The sequence below is a fragment of the Mycotypha africana genome, assembly GCF_025528875.1.
Source record: "Mycotypha africana strain NRRL 2978 chromosome Unknown BDF20scaffold_3, whole genome shotgun sequence".
Classification (NCBI taxonomy): Eukaryota; Fungi; Mucoromycota; class Mucoromycetes; order Mucorales; family Mycotyphaceae; genus Mycotypha; species Mycotypha africana.
The window spans coordinates 770,624-788,313 of NW_026515727.1; the positions used below are offsets into that span (position 1 = coordinate 770,624).

General features: G+C 39.8%; 8 protein-coding genes across 8 annotated transcripts; 4 read left to right on the forward strand and 4 right to left on the reverse strand.

Annotated features, from left to right (window-relative positions):
• Nucleotides 1-482: 482 nt before the first annotated feature.
• On the reverse strand, nt 483-2,467 carry BDF20DRAFT_858550 (uncharacterized protein). Its single transcript, XM_053080414.1, has 2 exons — nt 1,833-2,467; nt 483-1,691 (listed from the first exon to the last, which is right to left on the reverse strand). The coding sequence occupies exons 1-2, from the start codon at nt 2,304-2,306 to the stop codon at nt 594-596; spliced, it is 1,572 nt and encodes a 523-aa protein (XP_052937999.1). The 5' UTR covers nt 2,307-2,467; the 3' UTR covers nt 483-593.
• Nucleotides 2,468-4,131: 1,664 nt separating this feature from the next.
• Nucleotides 4,132-5,642, forward strand: BDF20DRAFT_905236 (fructose-1,6-bisphosphatase; the record flags this gene model as incomplete). The annotated part of the gene is made up of 7 exons (XM_053083135.1): nt 4,132-4,218; nt 4,304-4,407; nt 4,482-4,740; nt 4,850-4,951; nt 5,039-5,110; nt 5,173-5,332; nt 5,413-5,642. The coding sequence occupies 7 exons, from the start codon at nt 4,132-4,134 to the stop codon at nt 5,640-5,642; spliced, it is 1,014 nt and encodes a 337-aa protein (XP_052938000.1).
• A 192-nt stretch (nt 5,643-5,834) lies between these two features.
• Nucleotides 5,835-7,567, reverse strand: BDF20DRAFT_371262 (uncharacterized protein). Its single transcript, XM_053075302.1, has 3 exons — nt 6,883-7,567; nt 6,087-6,810; nt 5,835-6,001 (listed from the first exon to the last, which is right to left on the reverse strand). The coding sequence occupies exons 1-3, from the start codon at nt 7,140-7,142 to the stop codon at nt 5,924-5,926; spliced, it is 1,062 nt and encodes a 353-aa protein (XP_052938001.1). The 5' UTR covers nt 7,143-7,567; the 3' UTR covers nt 5,835-5,923.
• Nucleotides 7,568-7,679: 112 nt separating this feature from the next.
• On the forward strand, nt 7,680-9,699 carry BDF20DRAFT_858562 (uncharacterized protein). Its single transcript, XM_053080415.1, has one exon. The coding sequence runs from the start codon at nt 7,696-7,698 to the stop codon at nt 9,616-9,618; it is 1,923 nt and encodes a 640-aa protein (XP_052938002.1). The 5' UTR covers nt 7,680-7,695; the 3' UTR covers nt 9,619-9,699.
• Nucleotides 9,700-10,610: 911 nt separating this feature from the next.
• BDF20DRAFT_911340 (Metallo-dependent phosphatase-like protein) lies at nt 10,611-12,583 on the forward strand (the record flags this gene model as incomplete). The annotated part of the gene is made up of 4 exons (XM_053083809.1): nt 10,611-10,793; nt 10,875-11,101; nt 11,183-11,313; nt 11,421-12,583. The coding sequence occupies 4 exons, from the start codon at nt 10,611-10,613 to the stop codon at nt 12,581-12,583; spliced, it is 1,704 nt and encodes a 567-aa protein (XP_052938003.1).
• Nucleotides 12,584-13,077: 494 nt separating this feature from the next.
• Nucleotides 13,078-14,006, forward strand: BDF20DRAFT_858567 (uncharacterized protein). Its single transcript, XM_053080416.1, has one exon. It carries the CDS (start codon nt 13,225-13,227, stop codon nt 13,729-13,731), a length of 507 nt encoding a protein of 168 aa, XP_052938004.1. The 5' UTR covers nt 13,078-13,224; the 3' UTR covers nt 13,732-14,006.
• Nucleotides 14,007-14,013: 7 nt separating this feature from the next.
• On the reverse strand, nt 14,014-15,048 carry BDF20DRAFT_858572 (uncharacterized protein). The gene is made up of 4 exons (XM_053080417.1): nt 14,810-15,048; nt 14,661-14,719; nt 14,241-14,578; nt 14,014-14,159 (listed from the first exon to the last, which is right to left on the reverse strand). The coding sequence occupies exons 1-4, from the start codon at nt 14,858-14,860 to the stop codon at nt 14,122-14,124; spliced, it is 486 nt and encodes a 161-aa protein (XP_052938005.1). The 5' UTR covers nt 14,861-15,048; the 3' UTR covers nt 14,014-14,121.
• A 550-nt stretch (nt 15,049-15,598) lies between these two features.
• BDF20DRAFT_371492 (uncharacterized protein) lies at nt 15,599-17,174 on the reverse strand. Its single transcript, XM_053075304.1, has 3 exons — nt 17,076-17,174; nt 16,884-17,005; nt 15,599-16,784 (listed from the first exon to the last, which is right to left on the reverse strand). Exon 3 carries the CDS (start codon nt 16,748-16,750, stop codon nt 15,635-15,637), a length of 1,116 nt encoding a protein of 371 aa, XP_052938006.1. The 5' UTR covers nt 16,751-16,784; nt 16,884-17,005; nt 17,076-17,174; the 3' UTR covers nt 15,599-15,634.
• Between the last annotated feature and the right edge of the window lie 516 nt (nt 17,175-17,690).

Sequence of the window (17,690 nt, forward strand, 5' to 3'; positions counted from 1 at the left end):
TCTTAAAAAAAAAAAAGAAATTTTAATGACCTTAAATCTTTTTCTTTTTTTTATTTGTGTACTATGTCGATAACTCTATTGGGTCGTCTCACAATAATAAGGAATATTTTCAAAGCAGGGTTACTTACTTTCTGGCAACCCAATGTTCAGTTCTAAAAAAAAAATGAATGCTTGAATGCTGGGAATACAGACAACTTTTGGAGACCGAGACCCATACTGAAAAAGTAAGTGATGATTTTACATTAAGAAAACTACAGAAAAGATGCTTCGTCCCTCTATAAAGAAAAGCCGCCTATGCTCTAAAGACGGTGAACTCTATTATTATACAGCACTTGTAGCAGTAATGTAGATGGTATCTGAACTGCTGCGCGTAGTCATTGTATTCATTTAAACAATTGTACCTAATGTACGCAAGTGAATATGAGAAGAAGCTATAGCTTTTTTTTTAAAAAAAAAAAAAATAGAGATAAAAATGAAAATATGTGCTATATTGAATGATTCTGTACTTTTATTACAAACTATTTACTAAATAAAGTTTCTTTACATCTAATTGCCTAAAGGTATTACTTTGGATGGATACATGGGGGGTATATTCAAACAGTTTCATTTGTATTTTCAAGTCGACGCACCAAATGCCACATCAAATCCTTGTTAGACCAATAGGAGAAATGAGCAGTAAGACCACTCATGTACTCGTTTTTCCGTAAAAGACCACCTAAAAGACGTTCAGGCCTTAAAACATAGTCAATTCGTTTCTGTCTATTGTTGTTCTTGTAATAGTGATGATTGCAGAGGTAGTCATTTTGATCTTGGTCTTCTTTTTCGGTATATTGCACTGTACTTGATCGAGTGAGGGTTGTATTTAAGAGTTGAATGGATTCTTGAGATAAAGGGGCCTTTTTGAGCCTTTTGATCCTGTTGAGGGTCTCCTTCTTGACTTGTTCTTCTTCTTCAAGGGGCAACAGAGTGGACGAAGAATAAGAGCGTTTTTTACTGCTGTGGGGTGGCTGTAAAATAGGAGTACCCTTGAGCTCGGCTGCTGTTGTTGTTGTTGCTGCTGTTGCTATTTCTGTCGTTCCGTCTATAGCTGACACGGTAATATAGTCATGCATCGTAGTAGCAGTAGTAGTAGTACTTTTTTCAAAGAGAAACATGTTTGAATCAACGGGGCTTCTTTCTTCTTCGTCATCAGAAGAAACGACACTGCCATCTAAGGAGAGTTTGGGTGTAGATAGAGTGGAGGAGTCATAGAGCATTCCCTCTTCTTCTTCTTCTTCGAATGATGGTACATAAGATTGGGGTATAAAGGTTGGAGTATGAGCTGGAGAAAAATAACGTTTCAGGGATGAGAAAAAGGTTTTCAGCAATGTCGTTGAGCTGTCACCCTGTGGATCAGGAAGGCAAGGCACATGGATGCAAGATGTGTCCCCCTGTGGGTAACAACAAGGTTCAAGGGATAAAGGGTGAATACTCGTACTAGTGCTATGACTGCTGGCGGCGTGGGTGGCGGCGGCGGCGGCGGCGGATGTTGTACGAGATGAAGTGAAGGGCGACCTAGAGAAAAGCTTGTTTGGACTAAAAGAAGACGTTGTTGCAGAAGCAGCCGTGACAGTAGGAGAAGTAGCAGCATCGATTAAAACAGCAGGTGTGTGTTTGTAGTCATCACTCAGCATAGGTTCAAAGCGATAACCCTTTCATGTATGAAAAATTAAAGTAGATGTATAAATACATGTATGTAATGTATGATGGAGATCAACTTTAGATACGCATCCCCCCCCCCAAAAAAGAAGCAAAAAAAAAAAAACCCAAAAAAATAAAGAAATAATATTTACCAAGGGATCATAGGGATGAAAGATGTTTTCGAAAATGATATCTTGTGTAGGACGATAATATTTTGGGTCTTGATTTCTGATACATAAGAAGGCACTCAAAGGACTTCCCAAAGTAAACAAGTAATCCGGCTTGAAGAGTAATGGAGCAAATGTAAAGTAATCCACTTTGCCATAGTGATGTGCTCGAAAGCGTCTCTCTTCTTCTGACAGGTTATTCACAGATAAGGAGTATGACTGATTGGAGAGGATATCCCAAGTGATGATGCCGCCTAAAGAATAAGCTAAAATGGCGATTTTGCCCTGAAAAGAGGGGTGTTCGGCCATGAAGTGAACATAGGCTTCGTTGAATGCTTGAGTGACATGATGAATGATGCTTTGCCCTCGATCTTTCGACAGGTAAAAAAACGCGTCGGCGAGGTAATCGTTGTTGACCATGCGCAAAGAGGAAACGGATCGTAACGTGATATCATTCATGGCTTGATCTGTTTCATCATGGATATGCTTGTGCCATTCAATAGGAATGTACTTTACACGAATGGGCTTGGCGTGGAAATGGTCATTCTCTTCCACCGCTTTATTTGTTGTATCGTGAAGGTTTTGCACTGGTGATAGAAGTGGAGAAGATGTGAGAGACCGATCGGCCATTCTATAGGGAAAACACAACACTTACAATGTTTTTGAAAGAATCCATATTGTTCGGTTTGTTGTCCTATACCCTACAGTCATTGGAGGGTCGTCGTTTAGGAGAGGGTCAATATCTATTTATTTTATTTTTTTCTCTTACATGAATGACAAAGACAACATGGTCAATGGGTGCATCTTTATCTTTGTGCTTTGGTGCTTCCAAGGTTTGATGGCGTACGGTTTCTTTTGCTTTTTGAATGGTGTTTTGTACAATGGCTTGTTGGCTGGTCAAGAATTGATAATTAAGATGGAATAGCATGATGGGGGGCAAAAAAGAAGAATCAAGATGGAATAAAAGAAAGCAAAGAAGTGTATAAAATGTGGCAAAAGAAGCTTTCTATAGATATATATATATATATATGTATACATATGTATATTGCTTTTGTAAACTAGCATACATAGAGAGAGTCACTTGTTAGGTACATAAAGTATGGAAACGAACTCTCTCCTTTCTTTTAAGGAACACTCAGTTACTCTTTTACACAATGAATAAAAGGCTTTTTAGTAAGCTACAAAGAACATCCAAATCATCTCCTTAAAAGCAGTGGGTGGCCATGCGCGTATGTGTATTGTGTGTGGGTGTGTCCGCGCGCGCGTATATGTATTCAAGTTTTCTGTTATGGCCACCCCCTTGACGGTTAAATAAAAAGTTTTAGTCCTAACCAAACAATCGTTTGACTTTTGCACAGCTTAGTAGAGTGCAGCCAATTCCCCCCTAGAAATTTGATCTCGATACATAAACTTCAATGAATGCTTCTTTATTTTTCTCGAGTCACAGATCAAAAAGAAATCGCTCTTTTATGCATCTTCCCCATTACTAAATTCCATGAAAAGTCGGAATGCACCGGAATAAAGTGATTTCAAGTGTGTCTCTTTTTCTCGACTTGAACCCTACGTAAAATGTGGTGAAGGAAAGGCCTGAAACAGGATGATAAACAAATCTGCGGTCCCTTTTCCTGCATATAAGAAAAAGCCGTTTTCTTTTGAAGCAACCTTAAAGCCAAAAAGCCCTTTGGTAGAGTACATGTGTAAATTCACTGTCATTGTCTAACGCCCTTCAACCGGAAATAGAAAAAGAAAAAGCCCAGGTACCTCTCCGTGGGAAAGAAAAGCGAATCCTGCAACAAAAAAAGAAAAAAAACCAGATGAGGCACTCAGTAGCGCTTGTTTTCCTTACCCAATGTCTGCACCCACTTAGTAAGGCTATCTTAGTCATTAAACTAAACAAATCGCGTTACTTTAGGGAACTATTCACATCAAAGCGCTCATATTTTAGTAAGCAAAAATCTTAATCTAAAGGCGGCTAAAATAAAATGAAATAACTTTCCACCATAATGATGTTATTCTTTTGGCACTGCGCAAAACAAAAAAAAAACTGAGTTGTTGCGATTTGTCATAAGCACCCATTTACCCCCGCCTCTCTCCGATTTCCCCGCATTTCTTACATTTGTACAAAAAGAAGCTTTTTTTTTGATCCTATAAGCTTAATAAACTATCACGAGCCTATAAAAAAAAAAGAGAAAGGAATCACATAACAAGGCTCTTTTATTTATTTAATTTTTTTTTTTTTAATCCTTTTTGTTTTCTATCTGTTTTATATATATACTGATAAAAAATGGTCTCAGACAAGTTTGAAGCTATCAAGGTCGGCAAAGGTGAAGATCTTGTCACATTAACTAGATGGGTTATCGCTCAACAACAGGTAGAGATAATAGTAGTAGTAGAAAGACGTACGCTGAATCTATATGCATCGTACTAAAAAAGATAAACTGTTCGATCTGGTAAAGGATGCTCCTGAAGCAACAGGTGATCTCACTTTACTTTTAACTGCGATTCAATTCGGTTGTAAATTTGTCGCTTCCAAAGTCAAACAAGCCGGTTTGGTCAATTTGTAAGTTGTCAGGAAATAGAAGGCAACTCTAGATCGGATTTGTCTCCTTAACTATTTTTATTTGTATACATCAGACTTGGTTTAACAGGTCAAGCCAATGTTCAAGGAGAAGATGTGAAAAAGTTGGACGTATTGGCCAATGACATTTTCCGTAATGCTCTTATTGGCAGTGGAAAAGCCTGTTTATTAGTCTCTGAAGAAGACGAAAACGCAATGATTATTGAAAATAAGGATCAACGTGGCAAATACGTCGTCACTTTTGATCCTTTGGACGGTTCTTCTAATATTGATTGCGGTGTCTCTATCGGTACAATCTTTGGTATTTTCAAAGTGGTAAGTAGACTCACCAGAGAGAGGATTGTGTGTGTGTGTGTGGGGGGGGGGCAGCAGCAGTAGCAGCCCTATTCATCCGCTCCTTTTTTCTTTCACCCGCTCTTTCCAGAAAGATGAAAGTAATCCCAATATCAATGACTGTATTCGAAGTGGTAGAGAGCTCATTGCTGCTGGCTATTGTATGTATGGTTCTTATTGTGAAATGATCCTGGTAAGTTTTTTTTTGAGACAGTTGACTCGATATGAAAGTGAGTGCCATGACGTGCTCATCACACTCTTCATCCTACTGTTATCCTAGTCTGTTGGTAACGGTGTCAATGGCTTCACATTGGATCCTTCTATAGGTGAATTCATCATGACCCATCCTAATGTAAGTTTTTTGGTCCATCCATTCTCAAGAGAAACAAGATATACTAACCGGCAAATGATTAGATCATGTTACCTCCTCGAGGCAAAATCTACTCTGTGAATGAAGGAAATTACAAGTACTTTGACGAGCCCAGCAAAAAATATGTAGACCATGTAAAGCAAAAATACAGCGCACGTTATGTCGGTTCCATGGTCTCCGATATTCACCGAACATTACTTTATGGTATGTAACACACTTTGAGAGCACCGTAGTTGTGGTGTGGAGTGCCCCCTCTTTTCTCACTTATTTTATTCTTTTTTAAGGTGGTATCTTTGGTTATCCTGCAGACTCTAAATCAAAGAAAGGAAAGCTTCGTATTTTATATGAAGTGTTTCCCATGTCTTACTTAGTGGAACAAGCCGGCGGTAAAGCCACCACAGGTACACAAAATACGTTGGACTTGATACCCGAACATATTCATGATCGTTCTGGTATTTGGCTGGGATCAAAAGAGGATGTTGAAGAATTGGAGTCTTTCTATGCCAAGCAATAAAAATAGTAGTCTATTTACAAGCTATATAAGCATCATGTATGGAATAAATACTATATGTACAGGGTATTTCTTTTTTAGTTCTTTTTCTTTTTCAACTCAATAAAACAGCATCGTCATTGTCATCATGATCATCATCATCATCATCATCATCATCATCATCTTCACTACTGTCTCTCGAGGTTGCTGTTTCTTCCTCCATCAATTGCTGAATACCCGCTTTGAAGAGAGCTTCAGTTTCTGTAAGAAAGAGGTCATCGTCCGCCTCCTCCACCTCTTCTTTGTCACTGTGATGAGGATCGATCACTGTTTCCTCTGTCTTTGTAGCTTCCATCAATTCTTTCTGCACCTTTTCCAAGACCCTGTTTCATGCATAGAGATAGAATGAGGGATGAATATCAACTTTACACAATCACATCATCCGATGATTCTCTTCGCTTACTCTACGGGAAATCCATTCTGCTGTAATTTGAGCAACATGTATTTCCAATCGAGACGTTCTGGTATGGGTAAAGGCACACTATGATCCACGCCTTCACCTCTTCCCGTCATGCTGTAAAGCACATCATCCATCTTTTGCCCGCATGTTCGCGTCAAATAATCGACAATCATGTTGTACCCATATTCTTGACATGCATCTGCCGATACTAACGGAGGGAGTTGTTGTATGATAAAGTCTTGCATGGCGTAGAAAAAATGATCCTCTGCTTCCTGCTCTTGGACAGCCTTTCTTTGCCTCTTTTCTTGGGAATGCACAGAGGATGTAGTTGTCGGTGTCGTAGGTGCACTGACAGTAGATACAGTACTGCAAGTAGAAGCCGTACTGGAAGTAGGCGTAGGCGTAGGCGTAGGCGTAAGACGGGCTTCTTCACTAGGACGACAAAACGCACGTCTTTCTCTTTGCCATCTCTTTGTGTAGGATGTTGTATTCAGATGAATGTCCTTATGAAGCGTTTTCGCCAACAGTAGTATATCCTCAGGCGGTGCAGCAAAGAATGGTACCTTGCAGACGGGTCGTGTCGTCGCAAGATGGGTAGTAGTTCCAGATGTCCTTTCCCAATGGCTGCTGTTGCCCATCATGGTGTGCTTCTCCCTCCACTTTCTTTGTTTTGGTTTTTCTGGTTGAAAAGGATAATCAGCCTTGGAAAGAAAAGTGTATATCCGCTCGTTCCTAAACAAAAAAAAGTAATGGATACATTATAGGAACAAGAGACTTCCTGGTTGCACTTTCAATAACTCTTACATTCGATCTTCTTTGTCTAATTCAGGGTTGTTTGTTTGATCATGGTGAAAAAGATGATTGCTTTCCTCGGAATCGATAGTATCTCTTTTTGGCCATTTGACACCCATGGTGAGTTCTGGTCTTTTCAAAGTAAATGCATCAAAAAGCATTTGAAGACGATCGTCTTGTTGTTTAGAAGCCCCTGTTATTCTACGCTTATCTACTGGATGCTTCGCTTGAATGGCGTGCAATGCCTTCTTGGCTCTGGTTTCTGCCACCATCGATCGAGTGTAAAAATGTAGCAGGGAGAAACGACAAAGCCGAAAAAATCAAAAATCAAAAGAAAAAAAAAGGTTGTTCATGAGAGGCCCGTTTGTTTTTTCTTTCGACCAATAAGATGCGTGCGATCCTGCAAGCGTCTTTATCTCGTTTTACTTCGTTGAAACCCTCCCCCCCCTCAGCTGGTTGACAAGCGAAAAAGCGCGGCGGGTGAGACGACGGAGATAAATTTAATTGATCAAATCGACTGATTTTATTGATTTGATAAAAACAGCAGAACGGGATAAGGAGGCGGGGAAATAAAAAAAATTTTGATTGATAAAAAAGAATTTTATAGTACAAATATACATGGGCCAACGTTCTGTAATCAAGTTATCAGATTGATTTTTTTATTTTTTTTTCTTTACCTTCTTGTTTATCTATTTTCACCTTTATCTCTCTATTTTTCTTTTTTTTTTTTTTTCTCCTTTTTCATCTTTATTAGTAATAGAGAGTACTACTACTACTTTTTTTTTTTTTTCTTCACTGTTTTTTCTTTTTTTTTTTTTCTTTTTTATGACAGAAATTATGATGGAAACACTCCCTCCTGTAAAGCAAGAAATGACATCTTCTGCTGTATCATCATCAACAACGTCACCAGCAACTGTTTCAAGAAATATCAAGACGCCTTCTCCTGTGCCAAATTTAAAAAGCTCGAAATCAGCACATAATGTTACTCATAAATTCAAGAATGTCGTTTCAGCTACGGAATGTGCTAATTGTGGAACGACCACTACACCTCTGTGGCGAAGAGGCCCCAATGGTGAAACTATCTGTAATGCATGTGGTCTTTATCTGAAAGCAAGAAATGCATTACGACCTCCTTCTTTGAAAAGAGCAGCCAACCGTAAGCAACCCAAAAATACCAACCACATGCCATCCACCTCCCATGCCAGTAGTGGTACCTCGTCTACGCTGAGTATGAACAATAATAGTAAAACGACGACCACAACAACGACGACGACCACCACCGACCCTCTAACGGCAGGAACAGAGATGACGAATACGAATGATTGTGGTAGTGGCACTTGCCCTGGGAATGGCCAATGTAACGGCACAGGTGGATCTTTGTCGTGTGCAGGTTGTCCAGCATTCAATCAACATCAAGTCCATCGACAAGCGTTAATATGTGCCAATTGTAGAACCACCACCACACCGTTATGGAGAAGAGATGAACAGGGGAATACTATTTGTAATGCTTGTGGTCTCTATTATAAGCTGCACAATGTCCATAGGCCCGTCAGCATGAAAAGAAGTGTGATCAAGAGAAGAAAAAGAATCATTGTTACTCAAACAAGTGACGATGATGATAATGACGATGATAATACATCGGTGACGACTGCTGCTACGGCCGCGACAAGCTCTACGACGATGAGTGCTACTACTACGACTACTACTCGGCCTACTTCCCTGGAGAGTCATCCCACTTTACATGCTACTGGTGCTGATACGATCGAGGGTACATCTGGACGGCTCCATCATCCCATCCGACCGTTACCCATCAAACGCAATCACCACGCAATGATCAACAGACACAACCCTCGTTCGATGGACGACAAAGTACCGGAAATTGAAGATGTCGTCATTTCCAAAAAGCAGCACCCTACAGGCATAGGAGGACCATTGAATGATCGGTCCTCTCCTTTATCTGATAAGATTATCTCTCCTACCGCCGCTTCTCCATCATCACCCTCGGTTGCCACTGCTTCTTCTCCTTTATTTTCAAAACCTTACCCTGATGTATCTCAACAGCCACAGCCACAGCCACAGCAGCAACAACAACAACAAAGCCATAGTTTCTTACCACCTATTTCTTCTGAACGACAGTATTATCGATTAGAATCATTATTCAGCAATAATAACAACAGTGAACAACAACAGCCTCTTCATTCTCGTAGAGAATCCTCTACCTCCATTTCATCGAGTCAAACAACTACCAATAATAACAACCTACCGCCCATTTCATTACCTCCTCTCACATCGTCTCAATCCCACCATCAACTTCCCTCGAATATGAGCACCAGCACCGCCGCCACCACCACCACCACTGCTTCTACTACGACCTCTACTTCTTCCTCCGCCACCTCCTTACCTCCCTTATCCTCCTTTGGCAATCATCATCCTCCTAGCCAGCAAGTGAAATCCATCCTCTCATCGCCACCCTCTCCCTCATTACCCATCGCGTTCCCCTCTTACAACACACCATTACACCCACCACGACAAGCCCAAGTGCAAGAACTACTTCCCCCATCGCATTACAATGAAAGGACATATGAACTAGAAGACTTTGATCATGCTCTTGACAAATTAGAACATTTGAGAAGACAAGTCAGACCAGAACAAGCTTATGCTTTATCTCAATTAACTCGATCTTTAGCTGATTTAGCAGCAAAAGCCGAAGCCATTTTATCATTGGATTCATTGGCTTTTGGACGATAAGATCATTTTTTATTCTACTACTAGATGAAAACACACATACACACACAAAAAAAAAAAAAACACATACCAAAAAAAAAAAAAAAAAAAAACCAAAACCAACCCCACCATGCTATTATTACCCTTCCTATTCCCTTTCATATTTTTTTTAATTTTATTTTTGCATCTCCCAACTGCTATAGGGTATATAGTATGTAATGTATTTATATGTGTGTCTATATACATGTTTATCGATTGTACTGCTCTTTTTTTTCCAAATTGTATCAAACAAGCAAAAATGAAATAAAAAAGAAAAAACTGCACCTATTGCGTTCAACTGTCTTTGTTGGAAAATAGATGGCTTAGGCAAAAGAAAAAAGATAGCCAAGTGTCTATCTTTATGATCAAAAGATATGGATCATGGCCAAGAAAGACTCGTCCATTATTTCCAACCTACTTGACTGAATGCAAGTCATAGCTCTTCTCTATTGATATTTATTTCATGCATCATCCTGCTGCTGTTGGACGATCTTTTACGACGACGACTGCTACTGTCTCCAAACAGACTGATAAGATTCGCTTTGCTAGGTTGATCCCCATCCTCATCCTACAGCATCAACCATCACCATCATGGTATTAAGGTTTACATCTGCAATTCATTCATCTGTTGGCCAAGGAAATCCAATCAAATATCAAACATGCAGCATGTTCTGCTGCGTTGCTTTGGAATTCGTGTCCCCTCCTTCATGGGACAATTAAAGCAGCGAAAACAAGGATGACAACAGCTTTTTCATGCGAGCACCCATCGGGTGCTTTTTTTCTTTTTTCTTCTTTCAACTTTTTTCCTGTTATCCGAACAAAATAAAAAAAACTTGTGCATTATAGCTGAAAACAAAAACAAAAAAGTAGAAATCAGAAAAGAAAAAAAAAACCTTAAAAGTAATCATTATATTTAAACTAGATCAATAAAAACCTCTTTTTCCTTGTTTCTATAACAACGAAACCCCAATAATACAATGAAATTGTACAACTTAATCTATTCTCTAACGTTACTGTTGCTTGTCGAAACGTCAGCAAGCCAGCAACAACAACAACAATCACTACAAGTGGCCTTTCAAAAACAGTCTGTTGTCATCGAAAAGCCAGCGATCGTGAATTACCGTCTTCATGGACGATTTCTTCATATCACGGATATCCATGTAAGCTACTCACTTGCCCAATAGCATTGTCTCCTTCATCAAAGAGCGCATCCCCACTCATCCATAGTCTAATTTTGCTAGCTAGACAAGCATTATTTAGAGGGAGCTACTATCAAATCGGACTGCCATCGAGCACCGCATAAACATAAAAAGAAAAAAAAGAGACAAGGCAAATTGGCAGGTTATTGGGGTGCACCAGGTACAGATTGCGATTCACCTCGTCGACTTGTGCATCATGCCATTGACACTATTGCCAGAGACTGGAAAGATAAGATTGATTTTATCTTATGGACCGGTGATAACGCCAGGTAAAAGCTGAGTGGGGTGGGGGGAGGGGGTTTGTTCTATCGTTCAACAGCGTCTCATTGAGTTTTGTTTGATGCCGGTAGACATGATGGCGATGTCAAACTAACGAGAACTAAAAAAGAAATTCTTGGTTACAATAAGAAAGTGACTCAATTGATACAAAAAGCATTCACACTGGACAATAATCGAACACTACCTATTGTACCTTGCATAGGTAGGGAATATATATAAAAAAAAAACAACGAGTGCTTCTTAGCAACAGCGAAAACAAAAGGAACTTGTTTGACATACACTGACTTTTTTTTTCTCCTTGAAATAAAGGGAATAATGATGTTCATCCTCATAATCAATTAAGAGGAATGAAAAACAACCCACAACTACTCGAATACAGTCAGCTTTGGTCAGATTTCATACCACAAGATCAACAAAAGCACTTTCGCAAAGGAGGCTATTTTGCAAGCGACGTTGTGCCTGGCGCCATCCGCGTCCTCTCTTTAAACTCACTCTACTTTTTTGGCTCCAACGATATCGTAAGTACCTGTAGCGACCCAACGTCACCAGGCTATCAACACGTCCAATGGATGAAGAAGCAACTGAAGAAGGCACGTCAAGAGAATATGAAAGTGTTGATCATCGGTCATGTGCCCCCCACCGTAAAGACATTCAAAGACAGTTGTTTGGATGATTACATCAAACTATCTACAAAGTATGCCGATCTTATTATCGGGCACATGTACGGACATTCCAATATGGATCATTTTCAAATTATCAGTAGAAAATACAGCGACGTGGCCCGTCTCTCCAAGGAGGAGGACGACGACGACGACAATGACGACGGTGAGGAGGAGGGTAGTACAGTGGAATGGATCCAGAAAGATGCAGATCGTTTCATTTCTACTCTACATAAACAATACAGAAAACTGCAAAAGATCAGAGATAGAGAAGATTTGGTCGTCATCCATGTAGCTCCGCCTATGCTGCCCTTATTCTACCCGACATTCCGTATCAATGAGTATAATGCAGACATGACATCATCTCACTTTGGTGATTGGTTACGATATACACAATGGTATTCCAATCTGACTTATTGGAACGAACAAGTGGATAATCAGAAACAACAACAGCTCCTCACCCAAGCCAGCAACAAAGAACCGTGGCACACAAAACCGGAGTTCGAAATTGAGTATTCCACCGATGAGACGTACAACATGACAGATTTGACAAGTAGCAGCTGGTTCGAATTTGCAGAACGCATCAGTTCGAAAGAAGGACACGACTTATGGAAAGTCTATCTGTCGAATATGTTTGTTCAATCGAATAATGACTGGTATGGACAGAGTCTTCCTGAAGATGACCACGATGATCAGGACGATGACCAGAACAACGAAAACGAGAGAATGCCTTTCATCCTACCGCTACCAGCCATGGCCTGGTTTGATTGGTTGAAACAGAAAGCTTTTTTGTTTGCTGAAATGCTCTTATAGAAATCCCCTCCCCCATTTTAGAACCCTTTTTTTGGACCCCCTCTACATATTTCCTTTTCTTTTTCCCTCTCTCTTTTCGCTCACCCGTTGGTCCTACTTTCTTTTTGTACGACCACAGCGTTGATTGAATAAAATAAAACACACAGAGAGATCCCACCACCATCACAAAAAGAATGGGTTGCTGTGCATCAAAACACGAACTGGATGATGTCCGTCAGGAAGCCGCTTTAGCAGAAGCGGTAGATAATGCCCATCGTATCTTTATGGACGGCCAATCCAATCCGCCCATCGTCATCACCAAAGAGCATACGTCGCCTACGTCTTCAAAAGCTTCATGCTTACCTACACCTCATCCTTGCCCAGACCCCGCTCCTGCATCTGATCCAGAATGGAGGCTGCCTGCGTCTGATCCAAGAGAGAAACAGACCGGACAAACACACGATACCTCCCACAGTAGTGACGCAGCAGCATCAGAGCAAGCAGCATCACCACCACAACAACAACAACAACAGCAAGGCGAGCAGTCAACGAAAAAGCCCCCCGTTGTCATTGAAGAAAGAACACAAGAACATAATTATGGTGAGCCTCCCTTATTCGATGACAAAATAGCCACTATTAAATCGGTCAAACCTATCGTGGTGATGCAACCGAGCTCTCTGCAAGATCCTGCTATTGTCCCTGCCGCAGACATTCCAGAAGCAAGACAACAAGCTATCAAAGCGGGAGTATTACCACTCAACAGTCCGAACACGACGACCGATACGACGCCTGATTCGCCCACGAGTACCACAACTTCATCCGCCTCAAAAACTCCCTCTATGAAAACAGCAACCATGTCTTCGCCTACAGCAACAGAAGAGCCACAGGAAGACCCATGGACTGTTGTGTTACGTAAAAATACCTCGGCCACCGATGATCTTGTTCTTCACATACCTACCAGAGAAGCTGATTTCCTCACAGTCGCAGAATTGAAAAGCCAAGTGAAAAAGGAACTGAACATTCCAACGGATATCAAATTGATTCATATGGGACGTATTTTGGTAAACGATCATAAACTGATGCCTGCTAATCAAGACCTGCACAATACAAAGTATGTCAAGGTGTCTGATCATGGTGTTATCCAAGTGATGGCGATGAACCAACACTAATACTTGTGGGGGTTTTTTTTTATCTATTTTTGACTTACTCTCTTACACCTACTTTTATACTCTCTTATTCTTTTAATAACTAATGATTCTATAACGATGCTCTTGACCACTCTTTTTGTATATTTATTATCCCCCATGGATTGATTTTTATGCGGGCGGAAAATTATCTTTCATCACATCCCCCTCTCCCTCCCCCACTCCCGCAATAGCACTACCAATAGGAAGTTTCAATAAAAACCAGAATTGCCTCAAGATATGCACATCCAGATCTGGCAAATAAGGTCAATCAAAATGAAGGTACAGATGTTTGCTCATCTCCTCACATTCTCGTTTTATTTTCCTTTTTCTTTTGCACATGTATAAAAAAAAAAAAAAAAAGATTCTACAAAATTAATGTGTGGTGATAACTCTCATAGGGAAATAAGAACCTAAAATACAAACATACGTGTGAGTGTGTGCGTGAGTTTAAGCAGGAGTCAACTAAAAAATGGCTACTATGAAATGGTTACCATCGTTAGGAGGAATAAAGTCTTCTGATACTTTCCACTTGGGTTGAGGGAAAAATCGGGGCGTAGGAGGCAATTTTTCTGCAGAATAAGTCAATTTCTTGGAGTTTAGTAATTCAACAAGAGGCTTTGTTTCCTCAACGGTCGTAGTAATTTGCTCTGCAGCTTTCTCGGCAGGTAAACTGGCCCTCACAGGTGCTCCCTCAATCATAAGAGCAACATCTTGTTGGGTATAAACCGCTAATCTGGGATAATTTCTACGTGTATCACGATTGAAATAATAATTGTTGCTCAAGTTGGATGCTGAAGTTTTAGGTGTGGTATATTTTTCAGGTCGAGAGCTATTCGTAAAATGACAATGACATCAACACTCAGTTACACTTTCTGGACCTTTCGTCCATCGAACAATATCAATTTTTTTACCCTACGGCAGGTGTACGGAATTTACCAACGACAGGCATTCCGTCTGTCGATAAAGGATTCTGTCGATCAATTATTAGTAAAAGTAAATTAGTCAATGTGAAAAGATATGTCTCTCTTTCAAATAACATGGATAGCGCTCAAACACATACCACTGAGAAATATTTCTTCACCCAAGACCAAGTTTTTGAATTCCAAGACATTTGTTTGTTGTATTGATATAAGAATATCTAAAAAGACGGTTTAACATTCATCATGTTAGTCAACTGATTTCTCCTCATCTTATGTCTTGCTCAATCGCATTACATTGGAAAAATGGGTAGTGGATCAACAAAGAATACGGAAAAAAAAAATGGGGAAATTTCAGGCCCTCTTTGTTTTTCTTGTCTGGAGTAGAAAACAAAGAAATAAATGACATCAGCTTTGAACCCTCAAATGTGGGGTACTTGTGGTGGAGTAACTCAGCTTCCCAATTAAACATTGGGTGTTCTAATACGACCCGACCTTTTTTTTTTCATCTTTTGAATCATACTGTATTGAGAAAGTGTGAAGGCGGAAAGAGAGTTAATCTTTACGTTTATCCGTAAAAACGGCTCGTCAAACGATGATTTCTTATTTTGCTTTACCAGGAAGGCATTTGGGAATGCTTGGTCATTGTTTTCTTTATTACAAGTAAATACAAACGGGAAAAGATCGTTCTGTATCGAAGCGAATCCATTTATCATATTATTGTAACTTCACGAGTGTGATGCTATAGGTGCGCTGTTCTGTGTCAGGCCTTACCACCGTCTCTAACTCTTAACTTTTCTCTCTGAGCGCTTCCTTTGCCGCTAAACACAATGTTATACTTTTGACATCAAGCGTTCTCTTCTTTTTCGCGTCAAATGAGCGCACAGAGATAAAAGTGACAGATAGGTGAGAGGAATGGAACATTTTATTGGGAGAAAAAAAAAAAAAAAAAAAAGAATAACGTAATATCACATTATATAATCAAAGTCTTCACGTAGATGATTCAATTTACCAGAACTTAATAGCCGCTCACGGTAAACGTTTTGTTGTTGTTGATGATAATGAAAGTTTTCATCTGCTGGGATTGTGAAACTCGGTGTAATGAAATTGTTGTTGGACGAATGCTGTGAGTACTGAGGTTGCAACTGTTGGTAGTCTTCGAAAGAAGCAGGTATAACTAAAGCAGCTGTAGTAGTTGTGGAAGAGATAGAAGAAGTAGTATGACTATTTACAAAAGAGTTTGAACAAGAAGGTAAAGATGCGTTCAAAAGTATCGGCGAGGTGGTCGTTGACGTTGTCGGTGTGTCGTTCAGAACAGGAATAGAGATTGAGTTATAACTGACGTTATGATTCAGGCTATGGAATGATGGTTGTTGATGATGCCTAGAGAATGTTGTTTTGTTCACAGGAGTGATAATAGCAGTAGTAGTAGGAGTAGGAGTAGGAGTAGTAGTAGTGGTAGTAGTAGTAGTAGTAGGGATATTATGCTTTGCTAGTAATTCTTGTTGTCGTTTCAATTGCTCTTGAAGCATCTCCAACTGTCGTTGTTGGTTTCTATGAAGCAATAAAGCGGCAATAGTAGCGTTCGTAGACAAGTCAGAATGAGGAGCATGATGAAGAGGATAATGATGTTGTTGACGTTGCTGCATCTTTTGTTGTTGGCGTTGAAGTCGATGTTTTTGTTGCACCTTAGCTTGCAAAAGAGACAAACGCTCTTTTAAGGATTTGTTCCTTTTTTCCAAATGCTTGATGTAATCAACGGATTTAAAGAGAATTGTGCTCTTTGAATTATTAATGTCTTTCAAAGTTGGTATCAATTCTGTTAAATCTTTAAATCCACCACGAATGATGTTGCGTCTTTTTTGTTCTGAAGCGATATGATTTGCACGCTTTTGATCAGAGGATAGACTAGTTGCAGCCATCGTGCTGACCGGCACAGTGTGGTCGTTTTCTGTTACGTCTTTGGGCGTTTCTGTTGGTAAGGAGGGCGGTGATGATGTCGGTTTGACTTGATTTTTAGCCTGTTCTTCTTCACTGGCAACGTCTTTATCATTACTGATAGCAGTAGTGATGGCAGTAGCCATGTCTTCTTCTACAGCTTCTTTGCTACTCCCATGACTTAGAGCGGGTGTAGGCATCGTGTGATCAATTACTTGTTCCTATTAACCAACATTTGAGTAACCCACAGTAAGACTCATCATTGTGAGAAAAAATTACCTTTTTTAACAATTCCTCGTTTAGGAAGGAATTCAAGATATCAGACATTGGACTTTTGTCATTATGAATCAGCATGTCGCTTGTTAACGTCGACTCCTCTTTTGCCTGAATAAATAAAGAAGCTTTTCAAAGTAGATATATGAGATACATTTGTAGAAGAGCGTCTTGAAATGTATACTCTATGCTTATTACCATCATAACAACCATCGTAGTTGAGGAATTGAGATGCTTGGAAGTCTTCTACATCGTATACACTGGCCTTTGATTCGATGAGACCAGAAGAAAGACATGGCAATGGGTCCCACAAAGAAGAGGCATCACTGGCTGTACTGACTACACTTGATGTCTTGTGTGCTGGATCGTAATTATCCATGATGGTCGTTTTTTGATCGTTAAGCATTTCTTTTTTTTGTTGAGAACAAGGCTTTCACTTGATGAAGTAGGAAAAAGAAGCTGAAGAAGAAGAAGAAGAGGAGAAGTAGTAGTAGTAGAAGAGTAAGAAGAAAGAGTAGAAATATTTTGTAGGGGAAGGAGGTTGGTTGTATAAATGGAGTGGATGTTATATGCTTTTTATCATTCAAGTAAAGTATTTAAAGCTATCAAAGGTTTCGATGGGCTGTTTGAAAAAGAACAAGAAAGGAAGAGAAAGAACTCAAAGAGTGATGATGACTCAATAAACTCCTATTTAAAGGTTCAAGTCCAAAAGCATGTAATGCACATTTACCTTATTTATGCGTGTGATGTGTGCATATTGGAGAGGGCCCTTTGAACCCTTCTAAAACACAACACATATACATACACACACAC